The 19,246-nt window shown below is 36.0% G+C and overlaps 2 protein-coding genes across 2 annotated transcripts in view; both read right to left on the reverse strand.

The window, feature by feature from the left end:
• LOC135790954 (LHFPL tetraspan subfamily member 6 protein-like) overlaps positions 1–19,246 on the reverse strand; it is a 62,497-nt gene that overhangs the window by 14,208 nt on the left and 29,043 nt on the right. Inside the window, exon 3 of the mRNA XM_065301253.1 lies at positions 14,904–15,019. Within this exon, the coding sequence (XP_065157325.1) occupies positions 14,904–15,019 (116 nt within the window). The remainder of the gene's footprint in view (positions 1–14,903; positions 15,020–19,246) is intronic.
• On the reverse strand, positions 9,668–11,748 carry LOC135790683 (alcohol dehydrogenase [acceptor]-like). The gene is made up of 2 exons (XM_065300955.1): positions 11,428–11,748; positions 9,668–11,376 (listed from the first exon to the last, which is right to left on the reverse strand). The coding sequence occupies exons 1-2, from the start codon at positions 11,746–11,748 to the stop codon at positions 9,907–9,909; spliced, it is 1,791 nt and encodes a 596-aa protein (XP_065157027.1). The 3' UTR covers positions 9,668–9,906.

Genomic DNA, 19,246 nt, shown 5'->3' on the forward strand with positions numbered 1-19,246 from the left:
TTGCCCACTTCAATGTTTAAAGCCCTCAATAATCGCGCCCACCAATTCAATTATACCCCGGTTGTGCTTTCATTTGAAAGTTTATTAATACACTCTATACGCAATACGAAGCCCCTGAGATACTTTGCTTCGGCGCGATTAAGATGCAAATCGTCGGCGATAGTGTCGTGGGAACGCGCGCACTTTGTATTCATTTAAATAATTTCGTTTTCCATCAGTGCGGGCGGGTCGAAAAGTGTGCCGACGCACGATTCGGGGGCTATTGTGCGTGCGCGTCTAAAGTGACCCTTGCGATAAAATATTCACGACTCTCAAGTGAGGTGTTGTGAGGACTGCGACCGTTTCCGGTCAGCGGATGCGCGAGGAAATAAATTTATTGCAAAACGGTTTTGAATAATGATGCTGCTGGAACTTCTCAATTTGTTTAGGCAAGGTATATTTTATTTTTGTTACAAATATTTATGTACTTGTTTTATTTGCTTATTTATCAAACTTAGTATATGCCAAATAAGCAAATAAAATTTATAATATAAAAATGAGCTGCAAAATCTGTTGGAATGCGCATAACTCATCAACGCCTAGACCAATTCGGCCAATTCTTTTTTTTAATGTTTATTAAAGTCCAAGGATGGTTTTTACGCCGAGAAAAATTTGAATAATTGCCGGGAAAACCCTAAAGACAGCCCTTTTCCTATAGGATAAAAGTTGGCATTGAGATTCAATCATAAGTATAGTTAAATAGTTGAATCCGAAATGGCGTGTTGAAGTGCATTATTAGCAATTCTTTATATAATTAATTTATTTAAAATAAAATTCCGAATCTTATTGATAGAATTGACACATACTATGTCTAGAACTAGAGAGTAAAAACTAATTACATTTTTATTATACACTACCGGGACAAAGTCGCAGGCAAACGCTAGTTTGCTAATAATGCACTTTTGTGATCTGGATGTGAGTTATGTAATTATAAATATGATAAAATCACTATTTTAACTTTTAACTCTAATTTTTGCCCTATATCTTAATTTTTTGCAACAAAAAGCACACTATTTGTATTTCCTTGGTCAAAACTAGATCCCTACCAAAATTTATCAAGATTGGTTAAGCGGTTTTTGCCTGAAAGCGACACAACTAAACAAATAAACTCATATTCTCATTTCTAACTTTAGTTTCTATTATAAAAACATCAAGTACCATGCAAATAAATAAATCTTTGCACCGGGTAAAACCGAAAGCGCAAACATTCTGGTATTTTGATGAAAATTCCGCCGAGATGGTTATTCCAAGATGCTTGATTGCCCCAAGGGAGATATTAAAAATATTTAAGACGGCGCGCGGCTTTGAATTATGGCCAATGGAGCGGTTCGCCATGCCTGAAATACAAATGGCATCCATCGAGACGGATACGCCGCTGGTTTATCAAGAGTAATAGCTACACAGCGAGTTGTAGAAAAACGCGAAATAAATTAAACGCGCGGTGTAGTCTTTGCCTGGTGCTGTGTGTGTTTGTGGCGCGCGAGGGAAGGTGATATTTTAACAAATTTTCCAACTCATTTCATTCGAACATCGCCGCTTGAATCGAGGCGGCATTTAGAGGATTTGGCATTGTGTGGCGATGCCCGACAATTATATACAGACGTCGTAAATACACACGATGCGAGTCGCGAGGTAAATGCAACAAAGTGCTTTACGCTTCATTTGCATCGAACTGGTTTTAGCTTTGGAAAATGTGAGCTTAACTTAAAACTCGCAATCGTTCCAATTATATAGGTTGCTTTCTATGTTTTGTTATCAAATGTATATAAAGCGGATTGTTATTTGATTGTCCTAAAAGCAGTTTAAAGGATATTATATTTAAATTAAAAGAATATTTTTTATTTAAATATAAATTTTGTAGCAAAAATTATTTAATCCCCAAGGCATTAAAAATAAAAACGTAATAAAATAAATTTTTATATATTATTTCAACGTTTTATTTTAATATTTCACTAAAATAATATAAAACTTTTAAAATACGTTGTAACTTGTGTACTCAACCATTAACAGAACATTTAAGTTAAAGCACATAAAACATTTTACCGATACGACACCATAAATTCTCGTGTTAGGCCCCACCCAAGCATCTATTAAACTCACCCTGAAATTATGTACAAGCTTCACCTTTGATCAATCATAAAGTATTACAATATTACGCCCCGGATGAAAAACGCGCGTGCGAGCGAATTTTTTCCACCGGCGTCCGCGGGGAACGATCGTTTAGAACAGGCTGAGAGTGATGGTGAGGGCGCGAGGTCGAGGCGCCCATCCCGATATTTATTTTTGCTTAAAACGAGCGCGGCGCGGGAACAAACAACGGCGCGCCGTCGCTTCGGCATTGTTTGATTGAAAGCTTTATCGTTCGCGGGGCGCTTTCAGCGTTCCGGCTCGCCGCCGATGCGTTTTTCTCCACACGCTGTTCTCACAGCATTGAAAACTACATCGTCGTTAATTCATCAAAAATGAATACGCACGTGAGGCGCGCCTGCGGAGAGCTCGGATGAAAGCAATTTTCACAAACCGCTTTCCCGAAAACTGCAAAAAATTTCGACGCAACAAAGTGTTATCATAACATATTCCAACCGCAATGGGTTTTAATATTTTGACGTAACTTTGAACAGAATTAAAGTTTTATGAGTATAAAGATATAAATTTTATATAAATTGACTTTAGTAAAATAAATTAATCTGAATAAAATAAAAACGGTTTTAATTGGAAAATATTTTTGAAGTGATTTTGAAATATTTTTAAAATTTTTTTATTTTTTGAATGCCCGGTATAATGTTATATTATCCATGAGTTCAGTGTAGTTGCCCGGAGGCGGAATATTGTTATTTTATGTACAAGGGCAGCGCGCAATGCCGTCAGCCGCAAAAAAGTTATTAAAAACCGTTTGCTCTTGCACACAAAAAAAAATAACGTGAAACGGCCGCCCGAGGAGCTCAACTTGCGTCCCGTGCGTCTACTTCATTCAAGCTTGAGTGAAAAACTTATGCTTTTTCTACTCAACGGGCGTTGTGTTCCATAAAAAACATCACTGATGACATGACATCCAAGCCCCTAAGCAATGAGCAACACGTGAAACAAAACCGACTAAAAACTCAATAAAAATTCGCATAAAAAAATTTCACGTTTTTTTCCCGTATCTAAATTATAAACCTCCTTAGAGCCCAGAATTAGGTTTTAATGGGTGGAAAGCCACCGAGGGAAGAAGAGATTGTGGTTTGAGCTTTATAATTTTGAATGAGAAATTGCAGCCGGAGACTGGGTCGCAGGACCGTGGAGACGCAATAAACTGGTGTTGAGAAAGCTGCAAAGCATGAATGCATGAAAGCATGAACGCCGGGATGCGTTCCGGAGCGGGCGGCAGATCGGGCAAGGATAAGACACATTCCTTTTCGAGATACGCGTCTTATCTTCGGGCTAGTTGTGAGTTACCGCTGCTAGGGAAAACTATTACTTACAGATGAATAACTAGGAGCGGTCCGCATGACCAGCGGTTTGTCGTTGAGGGGAAAACTGCTTGCAGTTGAGAAACATTGTTATTCAAATGAGGGTAGTAAGGCAAACTGCGTAGTTATTAACGAAGAGGTGTAAAATGCTGAATATTTTAGTACCAGTAATATAAAATGTCACATAAATGTTTTAGATTTTATCAGGAAGATCAGTAGTAAAGTAAAATGGGTTTTGTTTCTTTCGTTTGTAATTATAAGCAACCCAATATACTTTTAAGATCATATCTATAATATAAAAATGAATCGCAAAATCTGTTGGTAAGCGCATAACTCAACAACGCCTAGACCAATTTGGCCAATTCTTTTTTTAAAATGTTCGTTAAAGTCCAAGGATGGTTTTTACGGCGAGATAATTTGGAATAATTGCCGGAAAAACCCTAAAGACAGTCCTTTTCTATAGGATAAATGTTGGAATTGAAATTCAATCTTAGTTATATTTAAATAGTTGAATCCGAGATGGCGCGCTGAAGTGCATTATTAGCAATTCTTTATATAATTAATTTCTTTAAAATAAAATTGCGAATCTTATTGATAGAATTGACAAATACTATGTCTAGAACAAGAGAGTTAAAACGAATTACATATTTATTAAACACTACCGGGACGAAATCGCGGGCAAATGTTAGTAAGTTAATAAAACTATAGAAATTGTTAAAAATAAGAGAATATTTTGAGGCTAGAACAACCTTACGTATTAAACTCGTGAATATTTAAGATATAATGGTCCAGAAACAAAAATGTGAAAGAAATGTCATTCATTGAATCGGCGAGACCAGTAATAAAGCATAGCAAGCTTAATTTCTTCCGTTTTTGAATTGTAGGCAACCCAGTGTACTTCTAATATAAAACATGCAAAATATTTAAAATTAGAGGAACATTTCACTATTATTTTTGAATGGTTATTATTCACATATATCGTAAATTAGATAATCTTCAACATATAATTAGCTTCCAAATACCTTACGCCACATTAATCAAAATAATCAAACCTCCTCCATTTGTGTTTGACAGTTATTCACTGCATAGTTCAAACCCACCAGTAATTCAAAACCTAATTTTTGTTTCCCATACTTCTTTATCTCTAAAACTTTCCTAACAATACGCCAGCATTGAATATTATACAAAAATTGAATAAAGTAATTAATCCAAGCGCATTGTGCGAATAGTTTGCTCGACGATGCGACGATGCACTCGCGACATGATGGATGGCGCAATAAATCAGCATCGCGACGGCCTGCCAAATGGACACACTCAATCACATGATAATTACCGGCCGGCCGTTGGATGCGCATCCAGGACGCACACGATTAGGATCATATTTTATACTCTACCCGCGAAGTTGTTGTGCGGATGTCGCGCGCGCGTGCACAACCACTCTATTATCGTTCCGATTTCAACCATGACCCACTATGGGCCGCATGTAACCCGAGCCTGCACAAAGTATTCGTCACGATGGTCAAAACCAGTAACATCTACAAATTACACTCGTGGGCATGTTGCGCAGACAGTAAGTTTTCACACATCATCAACGTAGTAAATTTCAGTTGACATTTGAGTGATGTTTATTTTAGGATGATAATAAACTTATGTAGTTTATTAGGCAACTAGTGTCAAAAGAGGTCAAAAGAGGGTTTTTATAGTATATTAAGGAACAAGTAGCTAAACCAGAGTATAACAACGTTTAGCCACGAGGTGCTTACGCTATTTTTTCTACTTCCACTCTGGTTCCACGTAGCGGTTTTGTATTTCAACTTTTGTATTTTAAATCATCGAAATTTGCTCGCACACTTATACAAACTGTAAGGTTATAAGTGCCATGCCCCGCGTCGGCCCATGTGATGCTTCGGTTCATATCGTGCCCTTCCGATACGAGCAGCAGCAGCGCCAGCTTTGACGTGTTTGATTGACGTCGCATGGCATTTCATACCGCCTTGTGCCTCTCCGTAGGCAAATGCGCAGGCGCTTGCTCCGTCCCGTGCATAATGCAAGTACATAATGAATATTATGTACGGCTTGGCCATCCATATATAAAGTTCCACTTTTGTGTCTAAAAACCGTGGAAAAACTGGCGCTTTATAGGTGGAAGCAGAAAAAATTATTTATTATCCTGTATTTTATACAGGGTCATTTGATTATAAGATATTTTTATGTGTGTGTATGTTATTCTAGAAAATCTAAGGAAACGGTAACCGGAAAGGTTGCTTGAAGCAGCAAGTAAACAAAACGAGCACTAACAGCAAACAATGATCAAGGAAATGAAGCAGTCGCCATGATAGGAAACTACAGGCCGTCGCGTAGAGATTTGTTGTGCTTTAACTTCGGCTTTGACTTGCTGCGCAACAAAATACGCGCACCAAATCTAATTACATCAAATCTTAATTGAGTTGCACTTGAAAATGTCAGAGCTTTCATCATTCTGGACATAGAACTAATTAAAAATTTCTCTTCGTTTCGTTGTGAAATTGGGTTTTGTAATAAACATTTGGATGGCTGGCTGTACAATCACAAACGCATGCTACCGGCAGATTGGGAATCGATATCAGGCAGTTAAAGCGCGACCGCACCTTGTGTCGATATTTGCGCAGCGACTGTGTGTAGCTGCTTTGTGAATAAACATTCAACATGTACGAGCACGAGTACCTACGCCAAACAACCATCAAAACAATTCATTTGTCTTGACGTAAACCTTTGGTCATACTACGGTATCAGCATATACGAGCCCTTTCGACATCGGCAAATGGTAAGAACTTTCAATTCATTGTATAGTTAACTCGGACCTAGTTTGTGATCCAGATTAGTGCTTTTCGAACAAAGGTTTTGCTGAATTAATAAACTGAATAGTGGGTTAACTTTAGATTCTATGGATAATATTTGTTTAATTGTTTTAGTATGAAAAAGTACTGAATTTATGTGGGAAACAAAATTGTGTTAGTTACACCATTTAAAACTCAAGAACTGCTGAACTAATTTTTATGGTTTTTGTGATTTTTGATTCATCTTACTTTGGAAGAAGATAATAAGAAATAAAATATTACTAATAATTATTTAAACAGTGTTAAATTAAAAGATAAAAATTAGTATATAGATTTCATCATAGTTATAGTTTAATAATTCCATCAGTGGTGACGCTAAAGTAAAAAGATCATAGAAATGTTTATTTTTAAAAATAAAATTGCGAATCTTATTGACGTAATAAACAAATACTAGGCCTTGAGCAATAAAATAAAAAATAATATAATTTTTATATAAATCTGGGGGGACTAACTAAAAAAAAACTAGTTTAATAATAAAAATTTTCATTTTTAGATTGTTTTCAAGGCAGAAAACAATAAATTCAAAACATTTTTTATTTGTTTATTTTTTGGCGTTTATTCAGCAATCTCGATTATTTTTCATGAAACTACTGCTGTTCCAAGCTCCCCGGAGTATTTGTCGTTGTGTGATATTCGTAAATAAAATGCAAAATTTGCGATAGGCTGCAAAGCATTCGTCTCCACTCTCTACGCTCGAGTTTCCTCTATGAACCAAACTTTGCTTTGTCGAGTTGCAATACACAATCCACTATTCTCCAGTGGGCGACGCGAGATGTTAGCTGGCATGCGCTGAGGAACGCGCAACGAGTTTCAGTTAATTCGCTTGATTTATGCCGTACTTTGGCGAGTCCTCCAGGAATACAAATTCGTTTAGATTAGCTGTGCAATTTAACGCAGTCGAGTTGCGCACGCCTGCACGAGTATTATTACACGCGAAAGTTTTAAAACGTCGAGTTTAGCGCACAAAGGCGCAAAAACAGCGCGGCGCGAGGTTAATTACCGCACGAATGAACTATGTTTATTGGATTGCTTCATTACGTTTTTGGCTACTTCACTCACAACCGAAACAGAAACACTCTACATAAAGATGATGCCAAACTATTAAAAAATTCGTCTCTGTAGGCAAACATTTCTGTTTTTTTGTTGTTTATGCAAGTTGTTTGTTTATTTGGCCGCAGGCCAAAGAAATAATACGAATTTTCTACTTGAAGATATGTGTATGTAGATGATGTTGCTTGGTGAGCCTACTTTAATCTTATTAAAGTTTTATTGCGTAGCCGAGAACGAAAAAGACAATATAAACTTCAGTGCTCCAATCCTTTTTTCTGCATTTTATTTATTTACATTTTGCCTCGGAGATACAGCGTGCGCGCCGCATGCTGATACGCACTTTTCCGCTGTTTGCTTTTTTTTTTGTTCCTGTTGAGGGCGCCGCATATTTACAAACGCGCACAAATTGTTTCTCTTTTAACATTTCACGTCGCAAGAGTAATGCGTGCTCGTAATGCGGGCATCTACGACTAGAGCATCATAAATTTCGCAGATTTATCGCCGAAAAATACATCGGACAATCATTTTGTATCCGGCCGTAACAAAACACACTCACATTTTAATCGTATCACTGATTATACTGGACATTAAAGAGGAAAAAAATGCACTCTACGATAAAGTAATGCGATTTTTATATGTTTATTTTGACGAGCGCGCCGAAAGCGAGTTTTAAGAGGAGGATTATTTTGATTGTAATTTTATGCATTGATGATTTTGATTGATTTGTGAATCCACGGCTGCGTAACGCAAAAAAACTCTTTTTTTTATAATCCACACACAGCGCTATTCACATCAAGGGAAAAAACCCTTTCGGTATGATAAATGCGTGGGATTAAACATTTTTCCACGGGCGCAATGCAAAAAAACTTTAATTAGATTCAAATCTGCAGATTTATTTCGACGCGCGAATAAAGCGGAGGGCCGACTTCAAATAAATTACTCTGCGCACAAAATGGATTTCAAAGAGGCAGTTATTACCCAGCACGTGTGAGAGCGGATGGCTTGCAGGAGGACAAAAGGTCTACGTCGAGATTTTTTCTAAGTCCGCCGCCGTTAAATAATAAATTCGGATTTTAACAGGATTATAACCGGCGCAATTACGGCCGCAACGAGCTCGCTGATTAAAACGACTGATTAACGCGCCTGAATCAAAGGAGGACTTTCATTCGACGCACTCGCTGTTGATGGAGGGTTGCGTTTACAAAAGCGTTTGTTATCAGTCGATTGCGCATCGTGTTATTCCCACGCAGTAAAATTACAAAATGTTACATTACACACAATTTTAACACCTTTAATATTATCTTTATACGTTATATGAATTTGGTTATGACACGGTTATAGGTTATAAATGCAAAAAAATATTTTTTAGAGGTTATGCAACTTGTTTTGCGTGTTTTATGTACTTTTCTGTACCTCAATTTCTACAAACATTACAAATAATTTTAACTCTTTTAATGTTATCCATAGGTACCTACTTATATGTTATATGTTTTAGGTTATGTTAGCATTATAGGTTAGAAATGAAAAAAAAAAAAACAATTTTTGAAGGTTATGCAACTTGTTTTGCATGTTTTATAAACTTTTCTTTACCCTGAAAGTATTCTAAATGCTTCAATTATCTTAGCACTAAAATTAGTCACCCCTTTTACCTTTTGCTTTGACTTTACCTCTAACTCTAACTCTGGATGAGTCCATACAAGCAAAAGGGTTGGCGTCCCGAAAGCCACCACAATCTCAACTCCCGCAACCGTTTACGTATGAATGCGCGTGTAATATAAGCCCTGGCTTCCGAAAAGCGGGTACGTTTTGGCCACGTTTTAATAATCTAAGTTAACACGTTGATTCCGGGCCCGAAGAGGTCGGCGGCGACGGCGGAAAAGAGCTCCGACGATGTTTCCCGCGTGCGGTCGGATTAGAGCCGATGTTTTCGGTTGGGCGCCGCTCGCGAATCTGCGCGCATCTCAGAACCCTCCTCGCATGTGTAATTCAATTAGTCTGCGGAGTGCTCCAGGGTCTTAAGATGCGCGACATGTGATTTGATTGTATCTCGGTCGTTATTCTGCGGGTAACAAAATTAAAGGCGCAAGTCTCACATGCGAATCAAACTACTATTAGGTTTCCAGGTTGAAATTTTAAGAATTTCATTTTCTCTAACCTTGCTATTTGGTAGATATTTTCGGAATGTAATTAAGTTTGTGATTAATTTAATTACGCACGAGCGTGCGTTTTGTAATCACATAAAATTCGCAGTCAGGAGTCAGTAATTATTTTACTTGATCAACTAAATTCAATTTACATTAGTCTCGGCTGCAAGCCAACCGGAGAGCGCAATACGGTAATTAAACATACACACGAGTGATGTATGCAACTCTTGAATTTGTCACAACTTTCAGCTGTGAATTCCGCTAGTTTATTAACTAAAATATTCCATTTGCACATGTTAGATATCAAGATATCAGATAAAGTTTTGATGCATCTTATTAAATATTTCAAACTTTCAAGATGATATCAGCTAGTAATTCAGCGAGCATACATGTGGGTATATTTAAATGTCCACTTATAAGATAGGGAATAATGCTGGAATCAATCACTCGCAATTTCTCTATGCCCCATACTTTGCCTTCCTTATCAACAACCGAGCTGGCTTCATCTTTACCCATTCGGCAGGTACCCGCAGGATGGTAAATTGTTCCTCCTAGTTGCTTCATATAACACTTCAAATAGTCATCGCTGAAGGTGTCACCTCCAGGACAAACCCCGGCTGGGTTCATAGGAAGCAATTTACTTCCATGACCTTTAAAAACTGGAGCATCCAACATGGGTTTTATAATTTGTTTAAAACCTCTTATAATAGCATCCACATCATTTTGTTTGCTAAAATATTTCGGATCTATTATGGGTGGATCATCATGTTTATTACTATTTAGTGTGACTGTCCCGGTTGATTCAGGATGCTGCAATGTTACTAATAACAGTAATATTGCACTCTTCTGGTTGTAATCTCGTAGTTTTTGTGCATATTGTGGAGCTATGTTGAACTTTTCAATGTAGAGTTCTAAATAATAATTATCACATTGTAAAAATTCAAATGGGATTATTTCAATATCCGGTTGCGGATTACTACAGTCGATTGTATTGAAAAATCCCAAAAAACTTGCCATTTCAATATTGTTCATCAGTTGTTTTGTAGCGCAATAAACAGTAGTCATTAGTGACAGTGGAATCATCGGAATGTCAGTTATACTAAAATAAAATGGTACAACCACGTGATCCTCCATATTCATTCCAACTTGAGGTAAGTCCTTAACCACGTTAATATACTTATTAGTAAGATGATCAGCTGGGCCAATACCACTACGCATAAGTAATTTTGGAGAATTTATAGCTCCACCAGATACAATAACTTCTTTATTAGCTGTTATGTATCTTTTGTTGCCTAGACGATCCAGCGCCCATACACCTTCTGCTTTATTACCACCCTGTATCTCAATACTAATTACTTCATTCTTTAAAAGAACACATAAATTGCTTCGTGTAAGAATCGGTGCAATATAAGCATCCGCCATTGAGAAACGTGTTTGTTGTTTTTTATCAATGGTTAAGAAATGATCTTTAAATCCTGGGCCACAATTTAATGTAGCTGAAGCATCTTTTAGGGCTTCGTAACCTGCCACGAATGTTTGATATGAGAAGGGGTTTAATTTATCGAAAACTCTCTTGAAAATTGGTTCAACATTCGACCAGCTCCAGATGGGATCGACCAGGTCGCCCCATGTGTCATAATCAGCTGAGCCACCTAGGGCGTAGATCATTGCGTTGATTGTGCTGCATCCACCCAGGGCACGGCCTTGTGGAAATGCATTTTCTTTATTGTTGAAACCTTCGAATAAACCGGTGGATTTTGCTTTGAATGAATAATCTTCTTCGGTTTCTTGACGATAGAGAAAGTTTAATGGTATCTATAAAAATAATGTTAAAATATAAAAAATAAATATTTATAATATTTATACCAATGAAGCATCAGATGGTATATCCCCAGTTTCTATAAGAATTACAGTATTGTCCTTTGATAGACGATTAGCCAAAGTGCAGCCTGCGGTCCCTGCTCCAATGATAATGTAATCGTAGCTGGTTGCAAGACATTTTTGGTTTTTAAGAGAGTCGTATTTGGTGTGTTTTGGACAAATACCACCAAATAATAAATAAATTAAATCGTCTAGTTGTTTTAGCAGTGTGTCTTTGACTGGTTCGATTATACCCGTACTACCAATAATAGTAGCTCTTATACAACTAAATAAACACAAAAGTGGAATCACTCTCAAAAGGAACATTTTGAATGCGCTTGGCGTAATCGCGCGATTGCATTTATACAGAATTTGCTAATGAAATGCTTTTAAAGTCACGTACATACTCGTACATGCGCTAATTATCTCGGGTGTTTAGAAACGTGTCTAACGTTTTTTGGTTTATAAATCGAGCGAATTATTAGTGAAATATCAGCAAGAAACTAAATTTAGTGTTTTAACATCTATATAAATTTGGAGTTTATTTCCATATAATATAAATGACGCTTATTTTACTATAAACTATACGAACAAATAGTCTAATAAGCAAACGTTTCAAAGCTAAAGTATTTGCAATTACGTTTCCTGGATTAATCTGTCCTAACATTTAAAACTTTTAATTATTCTTTTTGTTTAGAGAATGTGAGAGAAAATAAATAATCGTGTTTTTCACGAGTTTTTCAATTCAAAACTATTAAAAACTAGTTTCTACGCGCGACTTTGTCCTGGTAGTGCTTAATAAAAATGTATTTTTACTCTCTTATTCTAGACATAGAATGTGTCAATTCAATCAATAAGATTCGCAATTTTCTTTTAAAGAAATTAATTACATAAAGAATTGCTAATAATGCACTTCAGCGCGCTATTTCGGGTTCAACTATTTAACTACTACTATGATTGAATCTCAATGCCAACTCTTATTCTTCAGAAAAGGGCAGTCTTTATGGTTTTCTCGGAAATTAGTTTTCTTGCAATAAAAACTATCCTTGGACTTTAACAAACATTAAAAAAAAAAAGAATTGGCCAAATTGGTCTAGGGCCTAGACTCTAGGCGCTGTTGAGTTGGCAGACAATAAGTGATATTCTTTAATGGAAACGTGATATTGACAGATATAACGAAGTCTTCATGTTTTAAATAATTATATTATATCCAATCTAAAATATCTGCTTTTTATGATTTTTCACATGATTTTCGTTTTAAGAATCCAGCTGTTTTTTTAAATAATTTTGTTTCATTTTCTGCTATAACATAATAATTAATAATAGACCCAAATGATTGAAAATGCATTAGTTGTACTCGTTAATTAATTATTGATAATTAAAATTTACGAGTGCGTTAATAAATTTAGCCACCTAAAATTATAATACAAATAAAATGATGAAATAAAATACGATAATATTACTATATTCTATAATTTCCGAAAATATCTATTTTATAAAATTTACCAAAATGTTTGCAATTTTTGCTAATAAGTAGATAGCGTTAAATTTTATTTCCAAAAATTTCTTATTCTTTGTACCCTTTTCTTGTCTATTTGATAATTCCAAGTTTTCTTCCACGCCTCCTTTGAACAGAACCCTACTTATATACTTACTTACTATTCGTGCCTTGTCGGCTCAAAGTATTAAATTCAATGCAAAGTTTTTAAGTTGTCAAGCGACGGCGCATTTTCCATGCGCGGATGCATCCTACTTCCAACGACCGCATAATGCACAAGTGGAAATTGTAATAAAGTTTATTTCGCCCGCTTACGCCTTCGCCGCATGTTTGGGCATGTGTCGCGGGGGTGGGACGCAAAACTGAGACGCTTTCGAATTGACAGCTACGCCGCAGCCGCAGCCCGCGGCCAAACTTGTGAGTTATGTCGATAGTTTTGATCGTCGCATAATATGCAAATGTCATATTTCTCCGCCCGCCACGCGCATATTATCTACATGCATGTCTTACATGAGACAAGATAATGTGCCGTCTGCAAAGATACTTTTTGTCTGACATGACAAGCAATCACAAAATAAAAATAAACATAAAATATAAAATAATAATAAGGAATACCTCCTATAGTACCCATAAACCGCTTTTGTTCCGACTGAAAACTGTATCTTGTACAATAACATGTTCTCTGGTTGCTTGCTGAGTCTTCGGATAGACTCGCAGCCAGGTTGTTATAGTATCCGTGCGGCAGGCGGTGTAGTTTCTAGTTTGACTTGCTGATACCAGTTGTTTCAGGACGGCGGACGTCGTATGCCGGTGGGAAGACTTCACTTGTTAATAAGAACATCGAAACTCTGTCGATTGAGAATCTTGTTTGCAAATCAGACTGAGCTCATGTTATTCTACGATCGAGGCTATACACATATTATGCAACAAATTTACTCAAGTTATATTAAGGTAACTTTAAATTGACTTGATTTACTTGCGTTTATTGCTTAAAATCAAATCAAATGCAATTGCAAGTAGAACAAAATTATACTTTGAAAGTAACGCCATCTATTGGATGATAGGTTTTAAAAATGCCCCACCAGATGTCGCTGCGATACAAAAATAAATTTTTAGCTTTATATTTTCATCGTTTTCTTTTAATTTCTTATTACTTTTCATTGAAAATTTGAAAAAAATTGGGTTGCAAATGTAACAAAATTATAGTTTGCGGATAGCGCCATTTACAGATAGATAATTTCAAATAGACAGCACTAGATGGCATTGCTATACAAAAAATAACTTTTAGTTGTGTATTTCTACCTAAAAACATTTTATTTTTATTTTTTACTTCTTCTACTGCTGTCACCCATGACATTGAAAAATCTTTGTATCTAGAGAGTATGTATTTAGGACCTCTCCATCATGCCGATGGTAAACAGATTTATTGAGTGACTCTTGTGTATCACATTTACTGTAAAAAGTGACAAGGGTCCCACCATTTGAGATTTCTTCCCTCACCTCTCCAAATTGAATCCGCCGACGATATTTTAAACGATTTTAAATGGCGCCTAAGTGATTGCACGCTTTCTTTACAATATCACAACACAAACAGGGTGTAATTCAGTGTGTTGTTCGGTTGGAAAACAATGCAAACAACAGGTTTGCGGAAGGAAAGCAATAATTTAATAACGAAGTGAGGCAGAAAATTGAGCGCGCGCGGTTGTAATGGAGAAAAATTGCCGGGATCTGTTTCTAACGTTTTTAACAGCTTGCCAAAGAAGAAAAACAACGGCGAATTGCAGCGGAATGTAATTAGGAAGGTAATTTACCACAAAGAAAATCAAACAATGCAATAATATACTCGTACTCTGTTCAGCGCTGGTATTAACGAACAAATTGTACAAAAAAACGTGGAATAAACTGTGTGTGGGATGTTTTTTTGCGAAATCTGTTCGTTTTGTTAATGGTGCAAAGCGGTGGGGAATAAAAAGTGTGATCTCACCTGGAATATCTCCCACATTCCTCCACAATGTCCACGACCCCCTGGGGACTGACTTTCGGATAGTTGCAACGGCGGAACGAGCTAAAATACGCGTCGACTTTGCCGAGCAAACGTCCCTGCAACAAAAACAAGCTGTAATGTCACATTCCTGTTATTATCTTTTTTAACTACTACATGGTATTAATTTAAAAACTTATTTTTAAAGCGTTGAACATGATTGGATCCATAAATTACGTTGAAATTAATTTTTTTCATTAGAAACTTTTGTTTTCGCATTTGAGATAAATTGGATTTAAAATTTTTCGAAAATTATCTCGTGTAGACGTTATTAGCGAAAGTGAAATATAAAAATAAATGAAGTCGGGCTCGAAGTTTGAGTTCGAGTACGTATATAGCAAGCAATATGCCGCGAGATGAAATTGCTTTTTTGGCAATAACAATTTTCTCCAGTTCTTCGCGTAATATCGAGTGGGTATATTAAGTTTTCATTTGCAGCCATTCGCCTCGCACTGCCTGAACTTTTCCTCTTAATAAAAACAATGCGTCCACAGTATTGCAGACGCAGCAATTTATTTACATACAATACAACCAATAATAGTTTCTGTATTTATTAATCCAGCCAATTTCTTTATTTTTTAAGTTGGTTAATATGATAACCAAAGGTTGGTAGCTTAGAAGATAAACTTCACATTCAATTTACATAATGAACTTTATCTCATATCCGATAAAAGCATTAAAGCGATGATCTCATATCGTTCGCTAACATCATTGATTTTTTTCTCTCTTGCAGCGCTTCGAATTTCTTGGGAAATTACGAAATTGCGCACGAAAGGACCGGCAACAACCTTATGAAATAATTTAAAGGTTACGAAGATGTTCACAAACCGCGGTATACGTATCGCATACCTCTACACAGAGCGTAGTCGTGTTCAAAAGATTACGATGCGAAAGGAATGTTGTCATGTTGCTCGCTTCCTCCTACTTGATTGTGACGAAAAGTTTGCAATGTGCACGACCGCTGAAGAATTCGATGGCTCCTTGAACGTGCGGCTTATCCTCTTCATTTGGTCTGATTAAAAAATTTCCTCCCGCAGACAACGTACCGACGAACGAGAAAACGTGCGGCTTTTGCTTCAAGCACACTTGTTTGAGGAAAGAGTTGAGAGTATTTTCACATGCGAAAAGATTGCTTTGTAACTAAAGAGTTGAAACCGAGGGAAACGCGAAAAATGCTTTATGCAACGTTGATTGAAGCATAATATCGTAATGTCAAATACTAAAGCGAGCAATATTTTCTTTTGTTTTCCGCACGCGCTAGTAATCAAGGAAAAAATGCGAGTAAACAGTAAATATTCACATCGCTCACTTCAAACAAGTTCTTTTGCGTTATTCAAATAGCAATTTCAATCGCTATAATTAAACGTCAATCACTTTTGCTTAGTCTGGTATTGAAACTCATTTGATCAACGTTAGAAATGAACGGTTTATTAATAAATCAAGAATTTTTTTGTATGAAAATTAATCAATACAATGTGCTTTTAGGTTATTACTTTATTTTCATGCTTTTTTATTAAACATAACCTTAAATAACAGAGAAATAACATGTTTTGTAGTAAACTTAGACTTTGACCTCGTGGTTTCTAGTAAAAATGTAATTAATTTTTATTTTCTTGGAGCTATAATGTGTGGATTCTCTCTACATAATTTGCAATTTAATTTTAAATAAATGAGAATGCTAATAATGCACTTTAGCGCCATCTCGTGTTCAATTATTTAGCTATAATTATAATTGGATTTCAATACAAATTTTTATTTCTAATTTGATTCTCTTTAAATCAAAATGTACAATATGTCAATAATTATTCTGCTATTTGGGGCCAAGAAAAACTCAACAAATTATATAATCAAAATAATCAAAATCTGTCGAGCCGTTCTTGAGTTATACGTGGTGTAACTATCACAACTTTGTTTTATATATGGATTATCATTACCACAGTAAAATAATAACATATTCGATTTTATTAAGTGTTTTTACTGAAAAGTAATCATTATTGGTTATTTCTGAAGAACAACCTCAGAACCTCAAAAACCTCAAAAACACCAACCTCAAAAACACCACCAAAACATTTAATCGTTTTTAATTCCGTAAAACGTGAAAATTACCTCTACTAGACAAAAATAAAAACCTAAATGCACGTTGAAGTAAGATTAATAGACAAAAAAGCCTTTATCAATTGCAGCAGCCCGGTCGGCATCATCAGTGATCATATTTCTGCTTCACGCTTCAATCAATTGAATGCGGGTATTCGCTGAAGAAGAAACTCGTGCACTGACCAGCAGCAAGTAGTTTCCCGACGAGCGCGCACGCCAACTGCACACTCGGCACTTTTCATCGTATCGAATTGTTTTTCCTCGCGGCAATAGCGCCGGCGTAAATCAATCCGAGTGTGAACTGTGAAACATCACCAAATGTTTAGCGAGCAGCTCAAACCTGCCAAGCGCACCGCTGCACCTTTGTCTGAGCATTACCGGTTTTTGTTTACTTTTTGCCAACGAAGGTGTGCAGCGTGATGTAAATACAAAGCGACGAGAGCAAAAATAAACCCAAGCAAGGGTGAAAAATGACGCGCACCATCAGGAAATGAAGAACCAAAACATCCAACAAAGACATTCCGAGTGAAATGAGGAAATATTTGCTTACATCAATAAAACACAGAACAACTAAAAATGTCAAGTTTGATTAATACGAAAGCGTCATCAACTGGAGTAATAAATGTCGTCGCATTAATTATTGATGCTTAATTAATGCGCTTTGTGTCGTGTCGTGTAACATAAAAAATCGTCGTTGTCGTAATTACCGCAGCGTTGCATAATTTATAGAAAATTTTATAATTACGCTTCCACGCTATACTTAGCAAAGTTTTAAACGTTTGTCTAGAGTACTCTAGAACTTGGGAAAACCATCAAGTTTTTGTTTAAGTAAAAAGTCGAAAGAGATGGTCGTGCGTAACGAGAAGCCAAAACTTTTTTAAATATTACTCAAACCACGATGCCAAGAATTGTAACTTCCTAATTGACCGCATTTAACTTTGGAAAATTATGATGTTCAATAATGATTTAATTTTTTAAGGTTTTCGTTTGGCATTTATGTCTGTTTGTGACTTCAATCATCGTCATCTGTAAAATTCATTTTGCTGCTACATTTATACGCTAATAATGCGTAAAAATTCATTTTGAATATTTTATTTGCACTTCACAAATAACGCATTCAAATATAGTGAACAAAAATATTCCCTCTTCATAATACATATTGCGCAGTGCAAAATTGAACGTCAAAAATAATATTGAAAGTTGTTTACGCGGAAAAATATTAAAATAATACTAAATTCATATGAAGCTTTAGCAAATATCTACCATCAATAATTTAATAATTGATTAAATCAATATTTTTTGTTGATGTTTTTGTATTAATTTTTTTGACGTTTTATAAGCACAGAAGCGCAGTTACAAAATGTTGATCGTTGGTAAATGTACATGCATCACATTAAACGTCGAGCTTTCCGGACATTGTTAACGTAGTGCTTGAGCATTATTCAACGTGTGTCGGCCGCATTCCCCAAGGCGTCATTGCGACGCAACCTATATGCGGACGCAAGTGGAGGCGCCGGGCATTAGTATGCATGAAAATGGTATCGATGGCGAGCGTAATTGCCAGGATAGTCTAGATAGTCATGAATTACGCTTTAGAAACTCGGTTAACCACTTTAATATTTAACATATTTTTAGTACTATATTATATATACTTATCTAAGATATATAATTCACATATGAGCAAAAAACTAATGTGTTTTTACATATTTAATGCTTGTTAATTCGGTTTTTGTTTACTTTACGTTAGAAATACTAATCTAACCCGTATTAATAATTCATTACGGCTAAAACTAAAGTTTGCTATTAAACAAACCGTTTACATTAACCCGCATTCATATTAAATGATCCATTAAAACTTCTTTATTCAACCGAAACTCAAAAACACCATACTTTTATTTTTTATGCCATAGGCTTCTATAATAAATACAAAAACAATTAATTTTATATTGTTAAAACATTTAAATTTTTATTATCCTACTCCGGCTTGATTTTGCGCGTAGATAAAAACAAAATTAATTGCTGTGATTAAATTATGACAGCGAATGTGAATGACTCGTGATGGCGTGCTAGGGCGTAGCATCTCCGGATAATTACGTCGTTCGCGAGCCGGTTTAAACTCATCATCGGGAGGCGATAATTAGCGCGCGAGAAGAGAGACGAGAGCGTCCTGGTAATCCCCGAGAGAAACTGCC

The sequence above is a fragment of the Atheta coriaria genome, unplaced genomic scaffold, assembly GCF_025399875.1.
Source record: "Atheta coriaria isolate IRGN ID8LTWV9N9 unplaced genomic scaffold, Caltech_Dcor_3.1 hic_scaffold_4_pilon, whole genome shotgun sequence".
In the NCBI taxonomy this organism is placed as follows: Eukaryota; Metazoa; Arthropoda; class Insecta; order Coleoptera; family Staphylinidae; genus Dalotia; species Dalotia coriaria.

Excerpts from the sequence above, each read along its gene's own strand:
- LOC135790683 (XM_065300955.1), bottom strand. The coding sequence starts at position 11,748 with ATGTTCCTTTTGAGAGTGATTCCACTTTTGTGTTTATTTAGTTGTATA. Across the intron at positions 11,377-11,427 it reads TACCATCTGATGCTTCATTG|ATACCATTAAACTTTCTCTA; the intron begins GTATAAATATTA and ends TTATTTTTATAG.